The sequence below is a fragment of the Plecotus auritus genome (assembly GCF_963455305.1).
Source record: "Plecotus auritus genome assembly, chromosome: 2".
NCBI lineage: Eukaryota > Metazoa > Chordata > Mammalia > Chiroptera > Vespertilionidae > Plecotus > Plecotus auritus.
The window spans coordinates 78,866,878-78,890,381 of record NC_137771.1 but is presented as its reverse complement, the minus strand read 5'-3'; the positions used below and the strand labels follow the sequence as shown (position 1 = coordinate 78,890,381).

The window sequence follows — 23,504 nt, the reverse complement described above, 5'->3', positions numbered from 1 at the left end:
ACATATGTGTCCTTATCCCCCCCATTGCCCTCCCCACCCCCCCACTCATGCCCTCACCCCCCTGGCGTCTATGTCCATTGGTTAGGCTTATATGCAGCATACAAGTCCTTTGGTTGATCTCTCCCCCTTACCCCCACCCTCCCCTACCTTCCCTCCGAGGTTTGACAGTCTGATCGATGCTTCTCTGTCTCTGGATCTGTTTTTGTTCATCAGTTTATGTTGTTCATTATATTCCACAAATGAGTGAGATCATGTGATGTTTATCTTTCTCTGACTGGCTTATTTCGCTTAGCATAATGCTCTCCAGTTCCATCCATGCTGTTGCAAATGGTAAGAAGTCCTTCTTTCTTACCGCAGCGTAGTATTCCATTGTGTAGATGTACCACAGTTATTTTAAAATGTCATTGTTTTCCGTTCAGGCCAGAGGAGAGTTAGCATTCTACTTTGAAATACCTAATATTAGCTCTCTAGATTAGCCTCACATAACAAAATTTAATAAAGGTCATTGCACTTAATTATTCTTGTAGAACCACTTATTTTAAATATATTTCTTTATTGATTTCAGAGAGAAAGAGAAAGAGAGAGGAGAGAGAGACAGAAATATCAATGATGAGAGAGAATTATTGGTTGGCTACCCCCTGCACGGCCCCTGCTGGGAATCGAGCCTACCACCCAGGCATGTGCCCTGCCCAGGAATCAAATCGTGACCTCCTGGTCCATAGGTCGATGCTCAACCACTGAGCCACACCGGCAGGGTGAGAACCACTTATTTTAAAACACACAGACTTCATTGGTTGATTTAGCTTCTTTCAAAAAGAAAAAAGAGAGACTTTACCAATATTTATTTATTTACAGGAATTATTACTTGTCATTCAAATTTTAAAGTATATTTTCAAGATATAAAAATCTATAGAAACCAGCATCATTTTAAAAATTCACCAACTGTATTAAGCCCTAATATTTTATCACATTTAATTCAGACTTTTTAAATAAAAAAGAATTAAAGATAATGTTGAAGCCTCTATGCTCTATTCCACTTCCTGTCTCCTCTAGAGTTAATGATTCATTATAATTCCCAGCATTTCAGTGCTCTTTCTCTCCTCTTTTTCTGCCTTTTTCCAGATTGAGTATTGTGATTCCATTTTGTCTTCACTGTTGCCTTGTTAGCTATACCTCTCTGTTTTATTGATTGATTGATTCATTCATTCATGCATTCATAATTGCTCTGGGGTTTAAATATACATGCTTAACTTATTACAATCTACCTTCACAATCTTATAGTTGTATACTTTCATTTCCTCCTTGCTCATCTTCTTTATGCTATTGTCATTTTTTTGCATAAATTATAGACCCCCCAACAATATTGTTATTGTTGTTGATTTTTGCCTAAAATAGTCAATTATAGTTTAAAGAGATAAGAAGTGAGAAAAAAAATAGCTTTTATATATACCCACACATTTAACATTTCTGGTCTTGCTCTTCCCTTTATGTATCATCTAGTGCTTTCTCTCCACCCCCAACCCCATCTAGAATACATTTTCTTGTATTTAAAGACTTTTCTTTCTTATTACTTAGAGTAGTGGTCTCTTAGTAAGAAATTCTCTGTTTTATTTGTCTCACTTTTTTATTTTTCCCTCAAATTGAGTAGCTATTTTCCTATTTTCATGGAATACAAAATTCTAGGACAGTTTTTCAGTGTTTTCAGGATGTCTCTCCATTCCATTCTGGTTTGCATAGTTTCTTACAAGAAGTTTCTGTTATTCTTATCTTTGTGCCTGTGTACAACATCTTCTCCACCCTAATTGCTTTTAAAATTTTCTCTTTATTACTTTTTTTTTTAAAAAAGCCATCCTATCTAATAAAAGAGTAATATGCAAATTGATCATACCTCCACTACACCCACAAGCCACACACACCAGCCAATCAGGAGCAAGTATGCAAAATAACCCAACCAAGATGGCTGCAGCCATGGAGTTTCAGCAAGCAGAAGGCTTTGGTTTCCCTGGCAATGGAGGAAGCCAAGCTTCCCTGCCACCCTGGCCGGCCCAGGCCTCCACTCAAGGCTACAAAGTTTCAATTATAGAAGATAAATAAGTCCCAACAAAAATGGCGACAGCCATGGAGCTAGAGAGAGCAGGAGGCTTGAGTTGCCCCTGGAGATGGAGGAAGCCAAGCTCCCACAGCTGTGGCCTGCCTTGGCCTCCACTACAAAGTTTCAATTATAGAAGATAAATAAATCCCAACAAAAATGGCTGAGGCCACGGAGTGAGCAGGAGGCTTGGCTCCACTCAAGGCTACAAAGTTTCAATTATAGAAGATAAATAAACCCCAGATACCAGGGCCTCCACTTCAGTCGCCGGGGGGCGTGGCCAGCCTGCAAACCACCACAGGCCCCTCGCCCAGGCCGCCCCACACCCCAAGGGAACCCCCACCCTGATCCAGGACACCCTTCAGGGCAAACCAGCTGGCCCCCACCCATGCACCAGGCCTCTATCCTATCTAATAAAAGAGTAATATGCAGATTGACCATCACTCCAACATACAAGATGGCTGCCCCCATGTGGTCAAAGATGGCTGCCTCCATGTGGACACCAGATGGCTGCAACAAGGTGGCCAGCAGGGGAGGGCAGTTGGGAGGGACCAGGCCTGCAAGGGAGGACAGTTGGGGGTGATCAAGCCTGCAGGGGAGGGCAGTTAGGGGTGACCAGGCCGGCAGAGGAGGGAAGTTGGGGGTGACCCAGGCTTGCAGGGGAGAGCAGTTGTGGGGGACCCAGGCCTGCAGGGGAGGGCAGTTAGGGGAGACCAGGCCTTCAGGGGAGGGCAGTTAGGGGTGACCAGGCCTGCAGGGGAGGGCAGTTAGGGACAAAAAGGTTGGCAGGGGAGCAGTTAGGCATCAATCAGGCTGTTAGGGGAGTGGTTAGGGGGTGATCAGGCTGACAGGCAGAAGCGGTTAGGTGCAATCAGGAAGGTAAGCAAGTAAGCAGTTGGGAGCCAACAGTCCTGGATTGTGAGAGGGATGTCTGACTGCCCGTTTAGGCCCGATCCTACTTGGATCGGGCCTAAACGGGCAATCGGACATCGTTTGAGGGGGCCCAGATTGGACAGGGTGCAGGCTGGGCTGAGGGACACCCCTCCCCCAGGTTTGTTTATAATGTGTTTGGGTGTGGTTTTATTTTTGTTTATTCTACTGAGTTTGATTGAGTTTCTTGAATTTATGGGTTATAGTTTTTATCAAATTTGGAAAATTCAATCATTATTTCAGGGAATCTAATGCATATGTTGGTTGCTTGATATTGTTCTTCTCTGTTCATTCTTATTCTCAGTGTTCTTTCTTTCTTTGCTTCATTTCGGATAATTTCTATTACTGGGTCTTTAACTTCATCTCCTGAATGGTGTCTTTTTTCAAACATCTATTTCTTTTCTCATCACCTTCATATTTTCTGAACACATGGGCCACATTTACAATATCTCTTTTGATATCCTTTTCTGCTAATTTCATCATTTCTGTCACTTATGACTCTGTTCTGACTGATTGAGTTTTCTCCCAATCATAACCATAGTCAATATTTTCTTTCTTGTCTGAATGCCTGTGAATTTTTGTTTGGATACCAGGCATTTTGAATTTCATCTTGTTGAACATTGGATTGTGTTACATTCCTTTAAATAAGAGTTTTAGACTTTGTTCTGTTATAGAGTTATTTGAAATTAGTTTGATCTTTTGAGGCTTTTTTATAAGGTCTGTTAGTATAGGTTCAGAGCAGCTTCTAGTTTAACATGAATTTTCCTCCACCACTAAGGCATATACACTCCTAAGGACTCTGTCTAATGACTCATGTACTCTATGTATTTCTCTTGTCTTGCGGGAACACAAACTCTTGGTCTTGTATGACTTTTAGGAAATGTTTGGTCCACTGCTTTCCTGTGATTCTTTCCCCAGCCATGGGGTTTAGTTTCCTCTTATGCATGCCCAGATAGTACTCAACTAAAAATGGGAGGAACCCTCTGCTCATCTCTGTGCAACTTTTGCTTCTTAAATATTTAACCCTGTAAATTATAGCTTTTTGTACTGCAATCTCTGTCTCCTCAACTTAGCAAGATCATCAGGCTCTTTTTGGTTCCTCTCTTCTGCAATGTGGCCTTAGAAAATCCCTCCAGGTAGTAAGATGGGCAATCATAGGACTCACCTTGTTTGCTTCTCTAAAAAATCACACCCTGAACTGCCCGTTATTCCTGTCTGATGGCTTCATATATATTTAATCAAATTTTCTAGTTGTTTATAGCAGTAAGGCAATTCTGTAACAGTTAATCCTTTGTATGCATAAATGGAAGTCCTCACAATATTTCCTTTTAATTAAAATTTTGTGTTGTCATTAACATGGCTGGAGTCCATAATTTTTACTGGATATTACACATTCCTTCTCAGAAATGAACCTGTTGGTACATATAATTTTGATTACCATAGCTGGGTAATCAAGTTATAGAGTTGGTTATTGGTATATGTTATTCTATTATAATCAATATTAAAATCACCTTTTATTAATACCACCTGCAGGTGTTTCAGTGCTTTGTTCATAGAAATTTTAAATTGAAGAAGTAGCTGATTATTAAATTCTTGATATCTCAGGTATGTATCAGAACTTTCTATTCTGATTATTCTAATTTTTGTCAAGGCACAACTACCATCTTCATAATACTTCCAAACTTTTAAAGTGCACAGGTTATTCTTATAAGACTATTTTAACTAACCTACTTTAGGGTCAGTTGCCAATTATAGTAGTTAAAAAGAGTAAAACTGATCGGAATTATCCTATTATTATAGTTAGTTGGTGTGTGCATAGTAGATCTTTGAGAGTGAGCTACTTTTTTCTTTAATGAACTTTAATGACTTTTTCTTTCTTCTACCTGCCTCACAAGAGGATTCTATTTTACTTATTCCTATTAGTCCTTCCTTCAGAAGTTATAGCAATGTTTCAACCTCTTCGAAGACTCTTTGAGTTTGTTGCAAATGTTAGTTTTTTGGATGTCAACTTAATTGATGTTAAGTGAGAAGTTGGGGCCCAACAGTAGTACTTAGGTTCCGTTGGGTGGAAAGAAGGAAGAAGAAAAAGGAGGAGATATAAAAGACTGGTACCACTTCAGTTCCCTATAGGTGCTACCAACTAGAAAGCATAAATGTTTAATGGTCTCAGATTTCTTTTGCTTGTTTCTATTTAAATTTATTAGTCTTGTTTCACTCATTTCAGTCAATTGTAATATATTCCCCCTTCAAAAAAGAGTGAAAGAAATGAATTTCTTTTAGAAAGACTGGACAATTTCATGCTCTGTTATTTCTTTTTCTGTTCCTTCTAGTGCTTTGAGGATTCTAAAACTATTAAAATTCATGAGCTTAAGCATGAGAGTATCTTAAAACATGGAGTTATTGAGAGCTTTCACTAGTAAATATAATATACATATTGCATATGCATCACATATGACAGTGAATAGGTTGTCAACATGTAATTTTTGTTTTCCTAGCTCTGCCCTCTTGCAACAACTCTTGTCACCACTGGCTCCCATCTTATAATTCTTTTTCACCCCTCGCTCACCTCATCCCAACCACACTGACCTCTTTGTGGTTTCGTGGGAACTATAATCATGCTCATGCTGCGTCTTTGTACTTATATTCCCTCTGCTTCCAGCACTCTTCCTTCTCATACTGATCTATGTGGCTTACTACCTTGGTTCATTCAGGTGTCGTGTCATTGTGAGTCTTCCTCGATTATTCTGTGTCAAAAATAGCAATGTCCTTTCCCAACCACTTTATCTCATTCCTTTTATCCTGCTTTAAAAACTTTTATTAGCACTTATTTTTACTTGCTCTATATTATTAATCTTAGTTCATTGTCTCTCTCACTTGAATAAATTTCACGAGAGCCAAGACCTTGTCTCTAAGACCTAGAACGTATCTGGCACAAAATAATAACAAATACTTGTTAGAAGAAGAATGGATGAATGAATGAATGAATGAATGAATGATGTTTTCTTTGTATAAGGACAACTAAACTATATCTATGATACACCTTCCAACTGAACATGAGAATATAATGTAAAAATTAAAAACTGTATTTGCTGTTTAAATACTTGCAATGATAATGTACAAGTTTTATGTTCTAAGTCAAATTTCCCTAATTGGAACTAAGATTTTCAGGTCATATTTGACTGTAGATTTGGTGGAGTTCACTTCTGAGAAAGATGTTTAGGATCATAAAGTGTTAGTCATTAATTAAAGTAATGTGTTCTTTTAATATTTAAGTTCTATTTGCTCTTCATTCCGTAGTTAAGTTCAATGGCTCAAAGAATGCAAAATCTTTTGCTTCTTTAGTTTCCTTTTCCCTCTAAAATATTCTATAACTCTCTAAGTTACTCTTGGAATCTAGATAAATTACTATAATTACCATGATCAGCAATATTTATCTTTACTGAGGAAAAAGCTCTGCGTTGCAGGTTTCCAGCTATTTTCTTTTTCTTCTTCCTACCTCCTTTTGTATCTGTAATGCTGGGTCTGTTAGAAGTTGAGTTTGTTGTGATTTTTTTTTTTTTTAAGACAAAATATCATCTCTTCCCGCATCCTGCTGAAACATCAGAGGGCCCATTCATAGACACTGTTGTCTGTATTTCTCCCATGTATGGAACAAACACACTGTGGTATTCAGGATAATCTGCCTCATTGAGGCTTATTGCAGATTTTGGACACTGGAGAATCACACGCCTTGTTTCTAGAAAGTGTGTCTTCCTTTTGTGGTGTTTGTTTTGTTTTCCATTATTTCCAAATTCTTGTAGAAGCATGGAAATAAACAATATTCTTCCTAATTATGACCTTTCAAAAGAAATAATTTAAACAGGTTGTTTTTGTTTAGTTACAACATTATCAATTATGCCAACAAGTTTGTTTCTTTGTATCACTATAATCACAGATGTCAGATGCTCTGGAAATTCTGTCTCCTTGTTAACTCTTGTTATTAAAGCAATAAAAAGGATAATTTTAAAGTTTAATTATTTTATGAGTGATTGCTCTTTCTGAATTTATCTGTAATTGGGAAGTCTTACTTCTAAATAAAGCGACTTGTATTCATTTGCTGTGCTCTCCAGCTACTCCTGTAGGGCAACTTCTACATTAATCTGTGCAGAAGTTAAAGGAGACCATGCAACACACCTTGCAACATTCAAGCTGCATTTCCATATTGTCCAAAGAAAATTCATTTTCTCATTGCCTAACAGGGTTATTTCCTCATTGCCTAAGTGAATTGCACAAGGAAACAAAATTGAGTCAATCTGACTACAGTGAAAGTGTTGTTCAAAGATAGTCAAGAACAGTAATTATGTTGTGATTATGGGTGAGAATGTTCTTAATCTTAGAAGATATATGCACTGATTTATTTAGATTTAAAGTGCTATCATGTCTGCAACTAATTCTCAAAGGGTTCAGGTGGGAAGAACATACAAAATACCATGTGCTTGTGGGTGTGGAGAGATTGAGTGCTCACAAATGTGACAAAATGCTATACATGAGTCTGAGTGAAGGAGTGATGGTTATTCATGTTGGACTCTTGAAACTTTCTCTAAATTCAACATTATTCAAAAGAAAACATTAGAGTAAAAAGTAATTCGGGTCACTAATAATTCTTTTAAGTTTGTAAAAATAGTATAAACATGATATAATTGAAGAATTAGGTAATGAATAATTATCTAATATGGTGGCCTATTAATTGGATTTTCATCAGTGATATATCATTGTTATATAATTATAAGATATCCCTAGTTGGTCCTCTTAAGAGGCAATCTTTAATAAAATTGTTATTTAAATCCTTTTTTATCTGACAGGAAAACATAAAACTCTTGATGTCTAGTAATAGGATTAGAAGGGACCATTGTCTAATTTGCTATTAAATAAATAAGCTAAATAACTAGAAGATGCCTATAAATAGATATTATTACTTAGAAACATCTCCATTGAATAAATTTTCATGACCTTTGAAGTGTTTAAACAGAGGGTCATATTTATTTCTGAATTTTCTAAGATTATTTTTAAGAAGAATGAGCCTATAAAAATCTAGTTAATATGCACTGTGACCCTTTAAAAAAAGCATCAGGAATTAAGATCTGAAAATTTAATGCACATGCATAAATATAACATAATGTATGTTTAACTTATATTCCTATTGGCCTTTGAAGAAAATGGAGCATGAAGGTTGGACTGGGGTGGTGGAGAAGGGATAATAGGTGGGATTGAGAGGAGGAAGGGGAGGGCAGGGGGGTGGGCAGAGCAGAAGACAGGAGAAGGGGGGCAACACATCTTCTAAGGAAGAAAGGTTTAGCAGATTTGGGGGTGTTTTTCTTTATTATGTTTATTTGATGTAATTTTCTTGCCATCTAGTGTTCTTTAATGATTGATCCCATTAATTATAGTTTACAGTTTTCATATTTTTGTAGTCTTTATTTTTAGACTCTACTCATGATGAAACATTTGCAGCAACATATTATGGTGGAAATTTTCCCCCATGATAGAGCAAGAGCTACTAGAGAAATATCATTCCTTGGACCAGATGAAATCAATCTTTACCAGTATTTTAATTTATTGCAATAAAGCTCATACACAGGAAAATTATAGTGAATCATGATCTTTTGAAATTGAGTTTTGGCAAAGTTTGATTTTTCAAAAAGGATTTTTCTTTGTTGTGAGACTATTTTGTTGAGAAAATTATATTTTATGTCTCCTACTTTTCCATCCTCTGTCATTTCAAATTACTATGGAACAAAGATCAGAATCCAGCTGTTGAGGTTGCTCTCTGTTTAGGGGGAAATAGCAATGTGTTTCAACTCTAGGCTGATCAGTAAATTCGTGGGTAAAATGATAACTGATCCTAATAAGTAAGCTTTTTAAAGGCTTTTTGTGTTGTTGTTTTTTACCTTGCAAGATGCATTTCATTTCTTCATAGTATTTGCTTTTCTTTTACCAAAATTAACACAACAAAAGGATAAAGGATCAGATGAACCTAAGGTTCCTTAGAAGTCAGAGACTGAACAATTTAAGAAAAATGAACAAAACTCAGGCAGATGAACAATTTTAGGAAAAAGTAAAATTTCCCCTTGGATGCTTTAAAAGCTAATTTTTGTCTCCCATTTTTTTCAGCCATTACTTTCTTTTTTTTGCATATATTTATTTTTACAGACATGGGAGGTTTTACTGAGCATTCACTTCTCTTATCTCAGTTCTTCCTGCTTGCTTCTCTTTTTCATTTCCATGTGTTTGTTTTTCTGACATGTATTAATCAAAGTCCACATTATATTGCAGACGGGGCCTATCTCATTGGGACTGACGTCATATCCACTTCCAGCTCACCCTTCATTTTGGTTTCTAAGGCTGTGTTCTTCAATACCCACTCCCCTCCACCACCTCCATTAGTGATGTATGTGAAGTCCCCAGGATGTCTGTCACTGTCCCCTTGCCAGCTCCTGGATAACAGCCAATCTTAGATCACAGAAGTTTAATGATGAATCCATATCTGTCATGAGCTGGAATTGCTGCAGGGCACATAGTAGGTAACGGCCTAATAAATGTCTGATGGATGAATAAAGAAATGAATGTGCAAAGGAATAGAGCTCATAACTGAAGTCCTTAAGGAATGAAGCTGTTTAGGCAAGCACTTCTGTCCACAGTATAGCCAATTAAGTGTGCAGATAGAAGCATGCATGTGTCCCCATATCCATTAGTGATTACAGACTCCAGCCTTCGGTTTCCCTGGTGAATTCATATGCAAGCTGACCTGACAGGAACTGCTTGCCCTGTGAGTAATCACAAGACTTCCCAGGGAAAAGGATGTCAGATGGGGTTCCATATTTAGCCTCACCTTTAGTGTGAAATGACTCTCTCTATCCTAAGTATTTGAGGGATCAGCTCTCATTAGCATTCATGCTTGAAATATAACCTTACAAAATCTGTACTCTCTCACATTGATTAAGAGCAAAATCATCTTTGACAAATTTTTGGATTGAATTGGCCAGGCACAATTCTCCCTAAGTTTCACATTTTGCACACGTTCTCCCATTTCATTGTGTTTTAAGCCAGGTTGCTATTATATAGAGCACTTTAGCAGCCTTGATCTTGGAGACATCAAGACCATTATTCCTGTTGTTGCTGATTTAGTGTTACAGCTGCTTCCTCTTTATGTGATTTAATTTGAAGTTTCAGCCCACCAGGGGGCTATTGGTCCCCACCTATGCAGCTTGAGAGCTGGCTGCTATTTCTGCTTGGATGTTATTTCCATTCCTATTCATAGTGATTTTTCCCCTTCTATATTCATCTAGCAACAGCAAGGCACTGTTCCAGGAACTTGCTCTCTCTACATAAGGCATAACATGGAACCATTTGGATGGAAAAATTATAAATTAAAATTATTCTGTTCATTTTAAAATATTCATATTGTATTGCTCAAATGCCAGTAACTGGAAAATCATGGATAATGTCCTGTTTTCATAACCTCTTTCAGAGTGTTTTAAAATCTGTTTATGTTGTTACTTAGCCATCTCTTTTCCTGGAGTGGATTTTGTGATAAGATTTAAAAGAAAAAAGGTTGTATGAGTCCAGTGTCTGATGGCATATGTAATATTAAAATAAAGATGATGCAACTAATTGCAATCCATTTTTTTTTAAATACAACAGTATTTACTCCATGGGAAAAGAATATTTATAAAATTATAAGACTACATAGGGAACCTGTATACACGTTAGACTGTTTCTTCTGAGGATACATTTTCTTTATTATATGAGTAAAACTAAACAAAGGTATATTACTTTTGGAACTGTGTATTTAATTTAAGAAAACCCATATATTCATAACACAACTGCTTTTCAAATACTAAAAACATCTCCAACTTTTTAAATGGAGCTTTTTTGTTTCTGTTGTTATATCCTGTTTTCTGTGATAGTTGTTTCTTTAATTTCAGGAAACGAAAATCCTATTTCTATCCTTGTATTTCCTGTGTTGTTTAGGTGTGGGTGAGGATGTGCATGTCTCAAAAAGACAAGTAGGGAAAAGGGAACATGTTTTGCGTGGGTTGGCTAGTTTTTTGATTAATAACTACATCTCTTATTCTAAAGGAAAGAATAGTGATTGGAGATATTAACTTCATGTATGTTTCTTCCTCTGTGGAACACATTAAGGAGAGGGAAGTTCTTTGCTTTTTGCTCCCATATTCTGTTAGTTTTCAGTTTATATTCACATAAAAGCCATGTGTTTTATTTGTTGTCTCTCTTGGCTAGGAATATTTAATGTATTTTTAAAACTCTTCTGTTCCATCAACTAAAGATGATTTAAAATTATAGTTTTAAGATTCTTTCCAGAAACGTATACTTCTGGTTGAGGCTGTGGTCTTTCTTTGTGTGCCTTGTGTATGTGTTGAGGTTCTTCAGCAGCAACAAATCACTTTAGCGTGAACACATTTCACAGGCCCATTTTATTGTTTGTTGAGACTTGTGAATCATTTGGCCTTTTCAAAAGGCTAATCCTTTAATTGAATGTGCATTCAGAAACATTCTGTGTACCATGCAAACCTGGGTAACTCTTGCTAACTCTGTTTTATTCATTTTAATTAATACTAGGTTATCCAAAAGTATTTCCTTTCGATTTTTAGAAGGAAGTTATTGTAGACTGTATTATTTGAAGTCAGGATTGTTTACAGCAACAAAACATGTAGACATTTTCCTGGGGTCTGATGGATGGGAAATAGGATGCAAACTGTCAGTAAGCAGGTTTCCCAACACAAATACTTATACAGCAACCAACTTTGTTGAACAAAGCCCTGCATTCTGTTCTTAATTGACTAAAGAAGTCAAATTAGAATAGTTACTACAGGAGAAATGGATGCCTCATAATTAATAATTTGTGAGCTAAACCTTAACCACACTTGACATTTTTCCTTGGGTTGGTGACAGGCTGATTAGTGAGTTAACTGCTGATAGTACCTATTCTGTAGAGCGACTGTTCAGTTCTGGGGCTTCTGTTGTTCAATAAAGTAGGTTTTCTCTGTGATGGGACTGCAGCCTTAGTCTTGATCAAAGTGCTTTGGAGGAAACAGGGTTGAAATGATTGGCTGTGAATGTTAATCACTCCATAGGACGCACTGATAATTTACAGCATTGTTGTAACTCTCTGGTGTTCATAAAATGAACTTAATAACCCAGTGCTACCATGGGATAAGCTGCTTTTTTTTTTTTCTGCAACTGAATACCCAGACTGCCTGCATAATAATGCTGAGAAATAGTGCATTAAAAAGAGTGAGCAGCTGTATGATGAAGGAAACAGCTCTGCAACAGATTTGTTCATTATCTCCTTTGATTCACAGAGGGTGTTTGCGAGATATGGTTGACCAGTGAAGACACGGGGGCTTATGGCAGAGATATTGGCACTGATCTCCCCACACTGCTGTGGAAGCTGGTTGAAGTGATTCCTGAGGGAGCAATGCTGAGGCTGGGCATGACAAATCCGCCCTATATTTTAGAGCATCTGGAGGTAAGGAAAAGCACCCCATTTCCATGCCGACACCGACAAAAACCAACCCAGACAGCGTGGCAGCCTCGGCATTATCACATGAGCTTCATTTAAAACCACTTTCACATTTTGTGTGTGTGTGGTCCCATGTTACCAAGGATGAATTGAGAATTTCAAGTCCCCTTCTTTGTCAGTCTGCACATCTTGTTTTGCTTCTTCCCCGTTAATTATTGTTGCCTGGCTTTTCCTGCACTTGTCACAGGTCTTTGTTTCTTTTTTGCAGCCCTTCAGTTTTCCATTGCATAAATTTTCTTCAATTCCTCCATTTAGAACCCTTGTCTAGTTTAGGGCTGCTAATACATTGCATTAATTTTGCAGCTAACAGGAAACCTCACTTTGCCTATGTTACGCCTGTTAGCCCCGTCAGTACGGATACTGTACTGTAAGTCTGAGGGTGTTGGGAATTTCATGCCTTTGTCAGGAGATAGTTAGGGGTGAGTAGCATCAAAGAGACATGGAGTTGGTAGTCTTCCATTTGTTTCTCTTATAATCACTGTGAAAAAGGGAGTTGTAATAAAGTGAGATACCTAGTTTCATTTTTATACCTTCATGGATCAGGATCCCTCCCTTCAAGTAGCTTACTGTCAAACTAGAAAACTGGACGTGTGCACAAGTAGCTGTGGTTCCTGATGACAAATGCCACAATACATGAGCAATTAATATATACAGGATGTAGTCATTTAAATGAAAAGGCACATGCTAGGATCCATGACTAATATAGTGAATAAAATAATTATTTTAGGCCTAAATTTAATAATTGCTGTTGGAAAATCATGTGCAAAGTATAAACACAAATCACATATTTTTAATCAGTTGTGTTCTTTGCAGTTAGTTTATGCAGAAAAATAACATTCCCCCAATTTAAAAACCAGTGTAGTTGCTGAATTTAATGCATAAATGCAAATGAATATTCAAAGATTGTTTCTGTTGATTTGATTTGAGACCTATACTTGTTAAGGTTGTTGCTGAAAAGCCTCTCTAATATCAACAGCGGATTTTAGATATTCTGAAAACAGAGTTGCTAGCAATCTGATTGTTAATTATAAATCGTCATGAAGAAATTTAGCAATTTTAGTTTTGCTGTTTACATTTTCCTAGCCAGATTTTTTAATAAAGGTATGCAATTTATATGTTAACTTTGGTACTTTGGACAATGTAGGGCAAATATAATTTGCTATTTACAAATTAGTCACAGGCATGTCAATTTTTACTTAACTCTCTGATTCAACACTTGAAAAAGCAAGTTGATTATCTGTAAGAATCAAATATGCTGAGACTACTGCAGTCTTGCTGTGTTTTCAGTAGATATGAAACATGCTTCATGAAAACCAGGACATGAGCTAGATCTGTGGTGGAAAGGAAGGGAATTAAGCCCTGCCAATACATAGTCAATAAACAGTTCTGTCAAGGATCAAGGGAACCATAGTACTTCGTCAGAGAAGTTCAGGTAAGGAGTAAACACAGGGGGAACATCATTTATTGGCTCTGAGATGACTAACCAAATACCTCTTGGAGTAAATCCAGCACTTTAATTAATTGCAAGATTGCAGAAACCGATAGCATATTTATAGCTCAGCACCTAAAGTAGTGCTAGTTGTTGACCTCTGGATAAATGCTCCAGGAGAGTGTCTAAAAAATCAACAGAAGATGATAACTACAGCCTTACATTTTACCTGGAAAAACACCAGATGTTTAATTCATAGACTGGTTAGAATGATCAGCTCTGATTGCTGTGACGTTACCCTTTTTAAATTCTTGCTGCAAGATATTTATAACGTTGGCCTTTCCTCCTATGTTGTCATTTGCCTGGGTTAAGGGCCTTGTCATATCAATCTCTGGTTCTACCCCACCCAGAAATGGATCAATAAATGAGTGAATAAACGAAAGAACAAAAGAAGAGCCTTCTTCATAAAATAAATTGTGAGGCCTTAACATTCTGGCCAGAAGAGGTAACAGAAGATGGCAAAGTAAATGAGCTTCAAGGGTGAAAGTTTGTCCCAAAGAAAGCCACCCATTCTTGTGTACTTTATAAGCAGTTCCGTGTGCCACACCTAGGGAGAAAGCTATCCAAAGGAGACAAATGAAAATGAAACAAGTGAAGCTGTCCACAAATTAAAGACCCACACCATTGGGAAGTCAGAGCTTTGAGGAAACCTTCCCTTGGTGTCCTCCTCCTCGGAGTGGAAGAGCCCAGAGTTTTCCATGTTCACAGGCACATTCTACCTGATGGGGCAGGTCACCAATTGCCAGAGGCTTCACCGGCTTTCCATCGAGCAAGGGCGTTAGGGAAGGGAGCCCAGCCTGATGAACCTGGCCTTGCACCACCAATACATTATATTTCCCCGTTTTCCTCTTGCTAAGCTTAGACCACTCTAAAGAAATTACCTGGCTTATCTAAAGAGCGCTGAAGAGAGTTCACCAATAAGGAAAAAAAAAAAGGAGACAAGATGAAAACAAAACAAAAAAATAACACCAGTGAGTGACAGGTGGTGATTATGTTGACCTGTAGGGAAGAAGGAACCCGTTTTTGAAATAACTACTGGTGCTTTAATGCCCTTACAGGGAGGCTTCCTTGAGAATTACATTGGTGTTTCTGGAAGATGCTTCATGCTCAGACGTTAATTATAGGGCACTTCACTGGGCTGTTTTCCTGCTTCATTCTGTTCCCTTCCCATTCACCTGACGCTTGAGATGTTTTTTAAACCCTTTTACCAGCTTACTTTTTTTTTTTTATTGAACAGTTTAAAGGTGTAATCATTTAAAGAAAAATACCAGTTTCTATCACATTTTAAGAGTAGTGTGGAAAAAATAGATCTGTTGATAACACACATTGTTACATCTTTATAGGAACAGAAAATGCATACTATAGTTACATGCATATTATAGGATGTACTTTTAAGGTTTTATCAAGAATCTAATATTATATGTGGCATATTATATAGTAGGTATTGAATGAATGTGTAGTGAATAAATGGAAGGGAGGGAGAATTCTTAATCCCTAATAGGCAGGCAAGTAGTCAAGTGTCAGGAACATCTACAAAACCTATTGTTAACATATCACTGTGTGTAATAACATGGGATTCATTTTAAATGACTGCATAGCTGACAAAGAGATATCTCAAGTATGTATGAAAAACTCCCTGGAATTGAAGAGACATAATAATGAGCTTATGTAACACTAAATTTAGGTATAAAGTAGAAACAATCTATATATATAAAAGCCTAAGCAACCATTAGACCGTTTGACCTTTCAACCAGTAGCTATGACACACACTGACCACCAGGGGGCAGACACTCAATGCACAGGCATGGAAACATGGAACAAACTGATGAATCTCAGAGGGAAGAGGGGCGGGGGGGAGGGCGGGAAGAGATTAACCAAAGATCTTATATGCATACTAGAGGCCTGGATCCATGTACTGGTGGGGTCCCTCATCCTGGCCTGTGCCCTCTTGCGATCTGGGACCCCTCAGGGGATGTTGGAGAGTCAGTTTCACCTGAACCCTGCAGGTCAGGCCAAGGGACCCCACCAGTGCACAAATCCATGCACCGGGCCTCTAGTAGGTAAAATAATAGATTAAAATAGTTTTCCTCATCTTAAAGCCTGTAATGCCTCTCTATTACCCACGGGCTAAAGGTAAGCTCTTTAGCATGAAATCCAGGTCCTTAGGATGCTTCTTCCATCATATCTCAGCTCTCCTCCCTTTAGTACCCTGATGATGCCTCGTGTGTGTGTGTGTGTGTGTGTGTGTGTGTGTGTGTGTGTGGTGGTGGTGGTGGTGGTGGTGGTTGTTTTGTGTTGTTGTTGTTTTTTGCCATTTTTTACTCCTGAAAGTTTTACTTCAACTTTTTCTCATTCCATACTTACCACGTTAACAGTTGGTAATAATGTGTTAATCGGATATACTAATAATTGCTATTATGTGTTTAGGCTAATATAATTGTCATTTAGTGGCAAATACGAGATATTTTCCCTGTGTGTTTGCCTTCCTAATAATAACACTCAAGGTAAAAACCCTGGCATACTTTTCTTCAATGATCTCTGATCTTTTAGAAAGTAGATGGCTTATGAATTTGACTACTCTTGAAATGACATTGCTTAGTTTTTCCCACCCAGTTGTAGGTAGCGCATAGCTGAGGTTTAATTCAGACTGATCATAATACACGTGAACCCAACAAGGTGTGATGAGGCCAGTGACAGTGATACAACGGCTATTGCTACCTGGGCACCAGACATCACTAGTGACTTTCTTCAAGACTGAACAACAACAATAATAATAATATCAGAACAATATATTGAGTGCTTATTATTATTAAGAAACCTTGTGATTGCTTTAAACACAATATCTTTTTCCCTTCTTATAATAAACTAGCTGCAGAGATATTATCCTCATTGTGTTGATTAAGAAGCCATGTCTTAGAAAGCTTTAATAATTGACCAAATTACATAACTAGGTAGCAGCTGAATTGTTTCTAATCTTGTCTGTCTCTAAAATGTTTTCTGTTACACCACTTCTTCCATGAAGCCTTCCCAGATGCTCCCAGGTTCCTTTCCTGCTTTCTCACTCTGTCCCAGATATCACTGCTGCACTCCTCATGGGGAGCCGTGATCACTTACTTACATGTACATTCAACAAAACTGTGGTCATCTTGGGGAGAGGCTGTCTCGTTCGTCTCCGCATTTCAGTGCCTGTGATAATGTGCACTTACTAAATGTATATTAAATGATGCGGTAGCTCTAACTTTAGTTGTTTCTTGACTGCATGCTTTTATAGTTTGAAGTATCCTCATATCTGTGCCAAGGATCTAGTTTGGGAGGAATTTGTGGATGGTTGTCATAAGTGTTTCTCAATTATGAGTCACATTTCTGTGACTAAGGGATGTGTTTTATTTATTTGCTCTGCTAAAATATCAGTGGTAGATACTATCTTTCAGACTACCTAGAGCAGCTGAGCTCATTGTATGATTATCGAAGTTGTAGGTTATTTAGTCCCTTAGCTTCTTTATTGCTCTGCTTCTTAGTGTTCACTGCTTTCTATAAGCTCCATCAGAAAAGTTAGCAGTGAATGGTCAAGGAGGAGAAATGAAAGCCAGGTTGCTCGTCTTGCTTTTAGTTGTTTGGATTGGATAGTAGGAAAAAGATAGTGAAGCTGTTGACCAGTAAGGCTTATGGGAAGTATCTGAGGATTTTATTTCTCTAAGCTATTCTGATTTTCCCTGTGTTGTGAATAATTAAAAATAGCTGTTATCTCCCTTTAAGATTCCAGTATGTCTTAAATTCTTGTCAGAGCTTCAGTGTGTAATGAACAACCAGGTACACAGAAATAAGTTGCTTAATCTGGAGCACAAATGCTTGTTATTAAGGACTTTTACTTCAATTATGAATAAAGCAAATTATTTATTTTTAAATTTATATTACCCTGTAAAATATGGTTGAAAAATATTGACACTTATATTTGCATTGACCCCAACTGGTGTGGCTCATTTGGTTGAGCATCGTCCCATGCACCCAGAGATCCAGGTTTGATGCCAGGTCCGGATACATGCCCTAATTGTGGGCTCAATTCCCAGTAGGGGGCGTACAGGAGGCAGTCGATAGATGTTTCTTTCTTTGATGTTGCTCTCTCTCCCTCTCCCTTCCTCTCTCTGAAGTTCATAAAAACATATTAAAAACATTCACATTAGTATTATACTATATTTTATTTAGCGTGAATTAAAATATATAGTTTTCTACAAGATTTATATTAAGTATATTTATACTATATGTGTGTGAGTGTGTGTGTGTGTGTGTGTGTGTGTGTGTGTGTGAGTGATATAAGGTTAATCATAAATAGTGATATTTTAAATGTTCCATCTGTTTTTGGTTGAGCAGTCTTATAATAACTACAATAAATCAGTTTCTCACTAGCCTTGATTTTTGTATGTTTACTTCTAGTTAATTGACCTTATACTCTAACCTAAGTGTATATTTAGCAAAATTAATTTATCGGGCAAAAGACAATAATATCTGTCAAGGACTTTTGCTGCATGGTAATTTATGATCATTAATAGTGTGTTTGGCTTGGCAGACCTAAAAAATGCCTCATAGTTTTAAAATAAGAACAAACTCTGTCCCTGCTGTGCTTATGTTTCATCAAAGCAATATAGCATTTCCAAACTGAAGTCAGTGGTTCACATGGGGTTTTTCATTTTTCCCCTTAAGGTTTATACTTTCCAGAATAATAGTAAAATATGCAAACCGATTTTGTGTTGTTGTATACAAACTATTTCCCCCCTTTGATGCATAGAAGGAAATGCTAGATGATTTATGTTGAGCAAACAAATGGAAAGGAAAAATGCTTTATTTCTTCCGTCCACATATAGCTTTTGGGATATGTCAGTGTGTGTTTTGATCAGACTGTTGGCACCGGGTTTCTTGCTGATTATAATCATTAGCACTTTACTTCATTCTTAACCTGGCGTTTATGAATAGATTTCAAGAGATCAGTGAATCTCTGAAACTAGAAACCAAAGTTTGTGCCTATCTGAAAATTTGGGGGGAGAAAACCTTCATCAGATATTAAAAGGAAATCCATATCCATAATAAAAAGTTTATCAGGCTTAACTGGGAACCTAATTCTGACATCTGGGAGCAGCTCCTCTGGAAGCAAACCTAAGGATGGAAGAAATGCCCAGCCCTGTTTGTCCAAAGACTTGACTATTTGTGATAAAAGATGAAATTAACATGCTGCTCTTCATAAGCATGCTTGCAGCTCCGGCCCCCATTCCAACTCTGCAGTCTGTTCGCTCCTTCGATCCTCTACTTATTCACTTGTTCAGCCCCAACCCTAGCTTTGCTCAAAAAGCCTAAGCTTTTCTTGAACTCAGCAGCCCTCAGAAAAATTTACAAAGTTTATTGCTTCTTTTTTTTTTTCTAATAGAATTTATTGGGATGACCTTACAGGTTTCAAGTGTACAACACAATGAAACATCATCTGTGCACTGCATCGTGCACCCATCAGTAAGCAAAGTCTTTCTGTCCCCATTTTGCTCCCTTTGTCCACCTCCACCCAGGCTCCACCCCCTTCCCCTCTAGCTATCACCACCCTGTTGTCTGTGTCCATGTGTTATGTATACATGTTTCTTGGCTAATTCCTTCACCTTCTTTCATGCAGCCACCCAACCCCCATACCCTCTGAAAGCTGTCGGTCTGTTCCATGTATCCATGCCTCTGTTTCTACTTTGTCAGTTTATTTTGTTCATTAGATTCCACATATAAGTGAGATCATATGTCATTTGTCTCTCTCTGACTTATTGCTTCTTATTTCTGAGCCTCAAAGCCTCCTGATTACATGCAGGCCAGAGGACCCAGAAAAGAAATCATAAACAGATAGACTCAATCTCAAGAGATTACTCGTTGTTGCTGCCCTCACAGAGACAGTCTCAGCTTCATCAGGAACTTTATTTTTAGCATCCCAGATATGTTTTCAGGGTAAATGAACTATTTTGTGGATTAATGGCTCTCATGTTGAACATATTGGGTACCTCTGTCTTCCTGAGGAGCACAATGGAAAATGCTTTTTAAAAAATATTTTTTATGTGACCATCAGTAATTTATACAGGGACCTACCCTGTGGGCTTCACTATGCTCTCAGTTCCAATTTCTAAGTTACTAACTAGCATCCATGGGAGTCTAGACCCCGTGTAAGAATATAAATGGTTAAATCACCTTTGGTTATCATAGAGTATGTTAGTCCACTTTGTGGTAAAAACTGTCTGAATTTATCAATCAGTAATATAATTTTTTTCTCTTGCCATTGACCTAAGTTATTGAATATTGCTCAAGAAATCCAGTGACATATGGATATTCATTCCTAAAAGAGATGGTCATTTTTCTGAGAGGAAAAGCACAGAGAGATAAAACTTGCGTCAAGATGATGAGTGAAAAAGACTCTGCAAATGCTTTATAAAGAACCTGATGTCAGTCCGGCTGGTATGGCTCAGTGTTGAGCATCAACCTATGAACCAGGAGGTCACGATTTAATTTTTGGTCAGGGCACATGCCTAAGTTATGGATTTGATCCCTGGGGAGGGGGGAGGGAGGGGGGTGTCTGCAGGAGGCATGATGATTCTCTCTCATCATTGATGTTTCTATCTCTCTTTCCTTCTCCCTCTCTGAAATCAGTAAAAAATATATAAAGAAACTGATTTCATAGTCAAATATCTGGAGCCATGTCTCTCTGTGTATATATTTTTTTAACAAAGCAGAACACACACACACACACACACACACACACACACACACACGTATCTAATTCTAATGTAATTCTAGAATACTTGAGAAAACTGGAAATTTACATATCCCAACTGTGGCCTACAAATATTCCTATTTCATATTTTAGAATTTTAGGGTACATTTCTGTTTATAAAGGAGAGCATTAGATATGTATGTGGTTTCATTTTCATCTTAAAGGCATTTCACATTGCCATTCCCCTGAATCCTTAATTTTTTTACAGGAGTGACTGAGAAGGTTTCGGTGTCACCTGTCAAAATTAGTATAGTTCAAACTCCACAGCATACCAGCTGTGGGTTTTATCTTTCTCATTAATTTAGGAAGTCAGTTCTGCTCAAGCCATTGAAAAGCTGCCTTTGACTTTCCTTCGTAAGCACAGAGGACGGCTAACACATGAGGCAATCAGCATCGTTTCCTTTACACTTTTCTTCTGATTCTAGGATCGTTTCTGTATTGATTTCTTTGCTCTGATAGCCTATGGAAGGTTACCTGAGGCACTTGCTAATTCAGCACTTAGTAAAATGAAATTCTCATATTTTATATCAGGTCCGTAATGGAATTTTCAGGTGATTCATGGTGTAGAACAGAAAGGTTGGTAATGAAGTTAATGGTTCAAAGAATAGTTGAGGTACATTCTGCATGTTTTTCAGAAAGTAAAGTGCAGTTTCTTAGTTTGCTTCTATTCATTTCTAACCTTCTAAATTGTTTGCTGTTTTCAGGTACAATGTGCATCTGTCCTTTCCCCCACATCTTCCCTTGCCTACCATAAAAATAATCCACTGAAGATGTTAAGCTTTCAAAATTCAAGTTCAGAATTCTTTAATGTCATTTAACAGGAAATAATGGTTGTATCCTAAATTGGAAACATAAATGTTTTAAAGTATTGTTAAAACTTCTTTATTTGCATGTGTTGTGGAAGAATTATTGAACAGAATATAATGGGCATGAATGGACCATGTATACTAAATCTTTTTAAAAAAATTTAATTGACTGATTTTAAAGACAGAGAGAAAAGTTGCGAGAGAGAGAGAGAGAGAGAGAGAGAGAGAGAGAGAGAAACAATGATTTGTTGTTTACTTATTTATGCATCCATTGGTTGATTCTTGTATGTGCCCTGACCAGGGATCTAACTTGCAACCTTGGCATATTGGAATGACATTCTAACCAAACGAGCTACCCCTCCAGGGCCTGAAATCATTGTTAGAATCAGAAGGTGCTACATGTGGGCCAGAGAAAAGTGAGCTGTTAAGAGTAATGTTGAAAACTCTCCAATTACTCATTATTTGTGTGGGGGTGTGGAAATCCTATTCTCTTTCTTTTTATAACATGTATTTATATTTGTATGTTTTTAAAAACACTGTAAAAAGTTTGCTACGTTTAAAGCATTGTTTGATTAGAGAAAATATTGTGGATAAGTCTAATATATGGCAACAAATAATTAACTTTTAGAGTTACATGTTAAAATATATAAAAGTAAGTTTTACATCAACTGTTATTATATAGTGTCATATGGAATATCAGCCTACATTTTTATCAATTGAAATTTCAGACATTAATCTTTTAATTGATTTGCTACTATATTTTCAGCCTTCATTTTTTTCTACCTCTACAGATCCTAGTTATTTTTGTTTCTTTATTCCTCTATCACTGCCTCTATATTAGTTTCCTCAGGTGGCTCTAACAAAGTACCACAAACCGAGTGGATTAAGGTAAGAAACAGAAATTTATTCTTTCACAGTTTTGGAGCCAGAGGTTGGCTAGGGTAGTTCCTTTCTTGAGGCTCTGAGGAGAACCTGTTCAATTTTTCTCTCCTAGCTTCTGATGGTTGCTGGCAATCTTTGACATTCTTTGCTGGTGGACACATCACTGCAATCTCTGTTTTAGTTTTCATATGTTGTTGCAATTTTTTTTGTTTTTCTGTTTCTGTGTCCAAACTTCCTCTTCTTATAAGGATATGAATAATTGGATTGGATTAGGGCCCACCCTAATTCAGCATGACCTCATTTAAACTTTATTACATCTACAAAGACCCTATTTCAAAATAATACTATTTTTTGGAAATATCAAAGATTTTGCACATTTGGTTTTAGACCATCCCAATAAAGCAAGTATCACATTAAGGTGAGACGTACTCTTTTTTGCTGCCGAAGGGTCTTGCCTTCAATTTATTTTTTTTAAAAAAAGTCAAATTCTGAGGTCTGAAAAAAAAACAGAGACTAATAAAATGAGGTATGTCTGTGTGTTATCCCACTGCCTTCTGGCCTCTGATTTCTGATGAAAATCAACTGTTGATCTTATTGAGGACACATGATACACTGCTTCTCTCTTGCTGCTATCAGGATTTTTTCTTTGTCTTTCAACAGTTTGTGAAATGTCTAGATGTAGATCTCTTTGAGTTTATCCTACGTAGAGTCCGTAGAGCTTCTAGGATGTGTGTAGATTAATGTTTTTCTTAATATTTGTGAGTTTTGGCTATTCTTCAAATATTTTTTTCTGACTTTTTCTTTCCTCTCCTTCTGGAATACACATTATGTATATGTTGTTATACTTTATGGTGTCCCACAGCTCTCTGATATAATATTCCATTTTTATTCATTCTTTTTTATTTCTGTTCCTCAGACCAAGTAACCTCAATTGACCTGCC

General features: G+C 37.2%; 1 protein-coding gene across 4 annotated transcripts in view; it reads left to right on the top strand.

Moving 5' to 3' along the window:
• CDKAL1 (CDKAL1 threonylcarbamoyladenosine tRNA methylthiotransferase) overlaps positions 1-23,504 on the top strand; it is a gene marked incomplete at its 5' end in the record, with an annotated part of 690,467 nt that overhangs the window by 407,022 nt on the left and 259,941 nt on the right. For all 4 annotated transcript variants that reach the window (XM_080655025.1, XM_080655024.1, XM_080655023.1 and 1 more), the window contains one exon: positions 12,382-12,548. In XM_080655025.1, the coding sequence (XP_080511151.1) occupies positions 12,382-12,548 (167 nt within the window). The remainder of the gene's footprint in view (positions 1-12,381; positions 12,549-23,504) is intronic.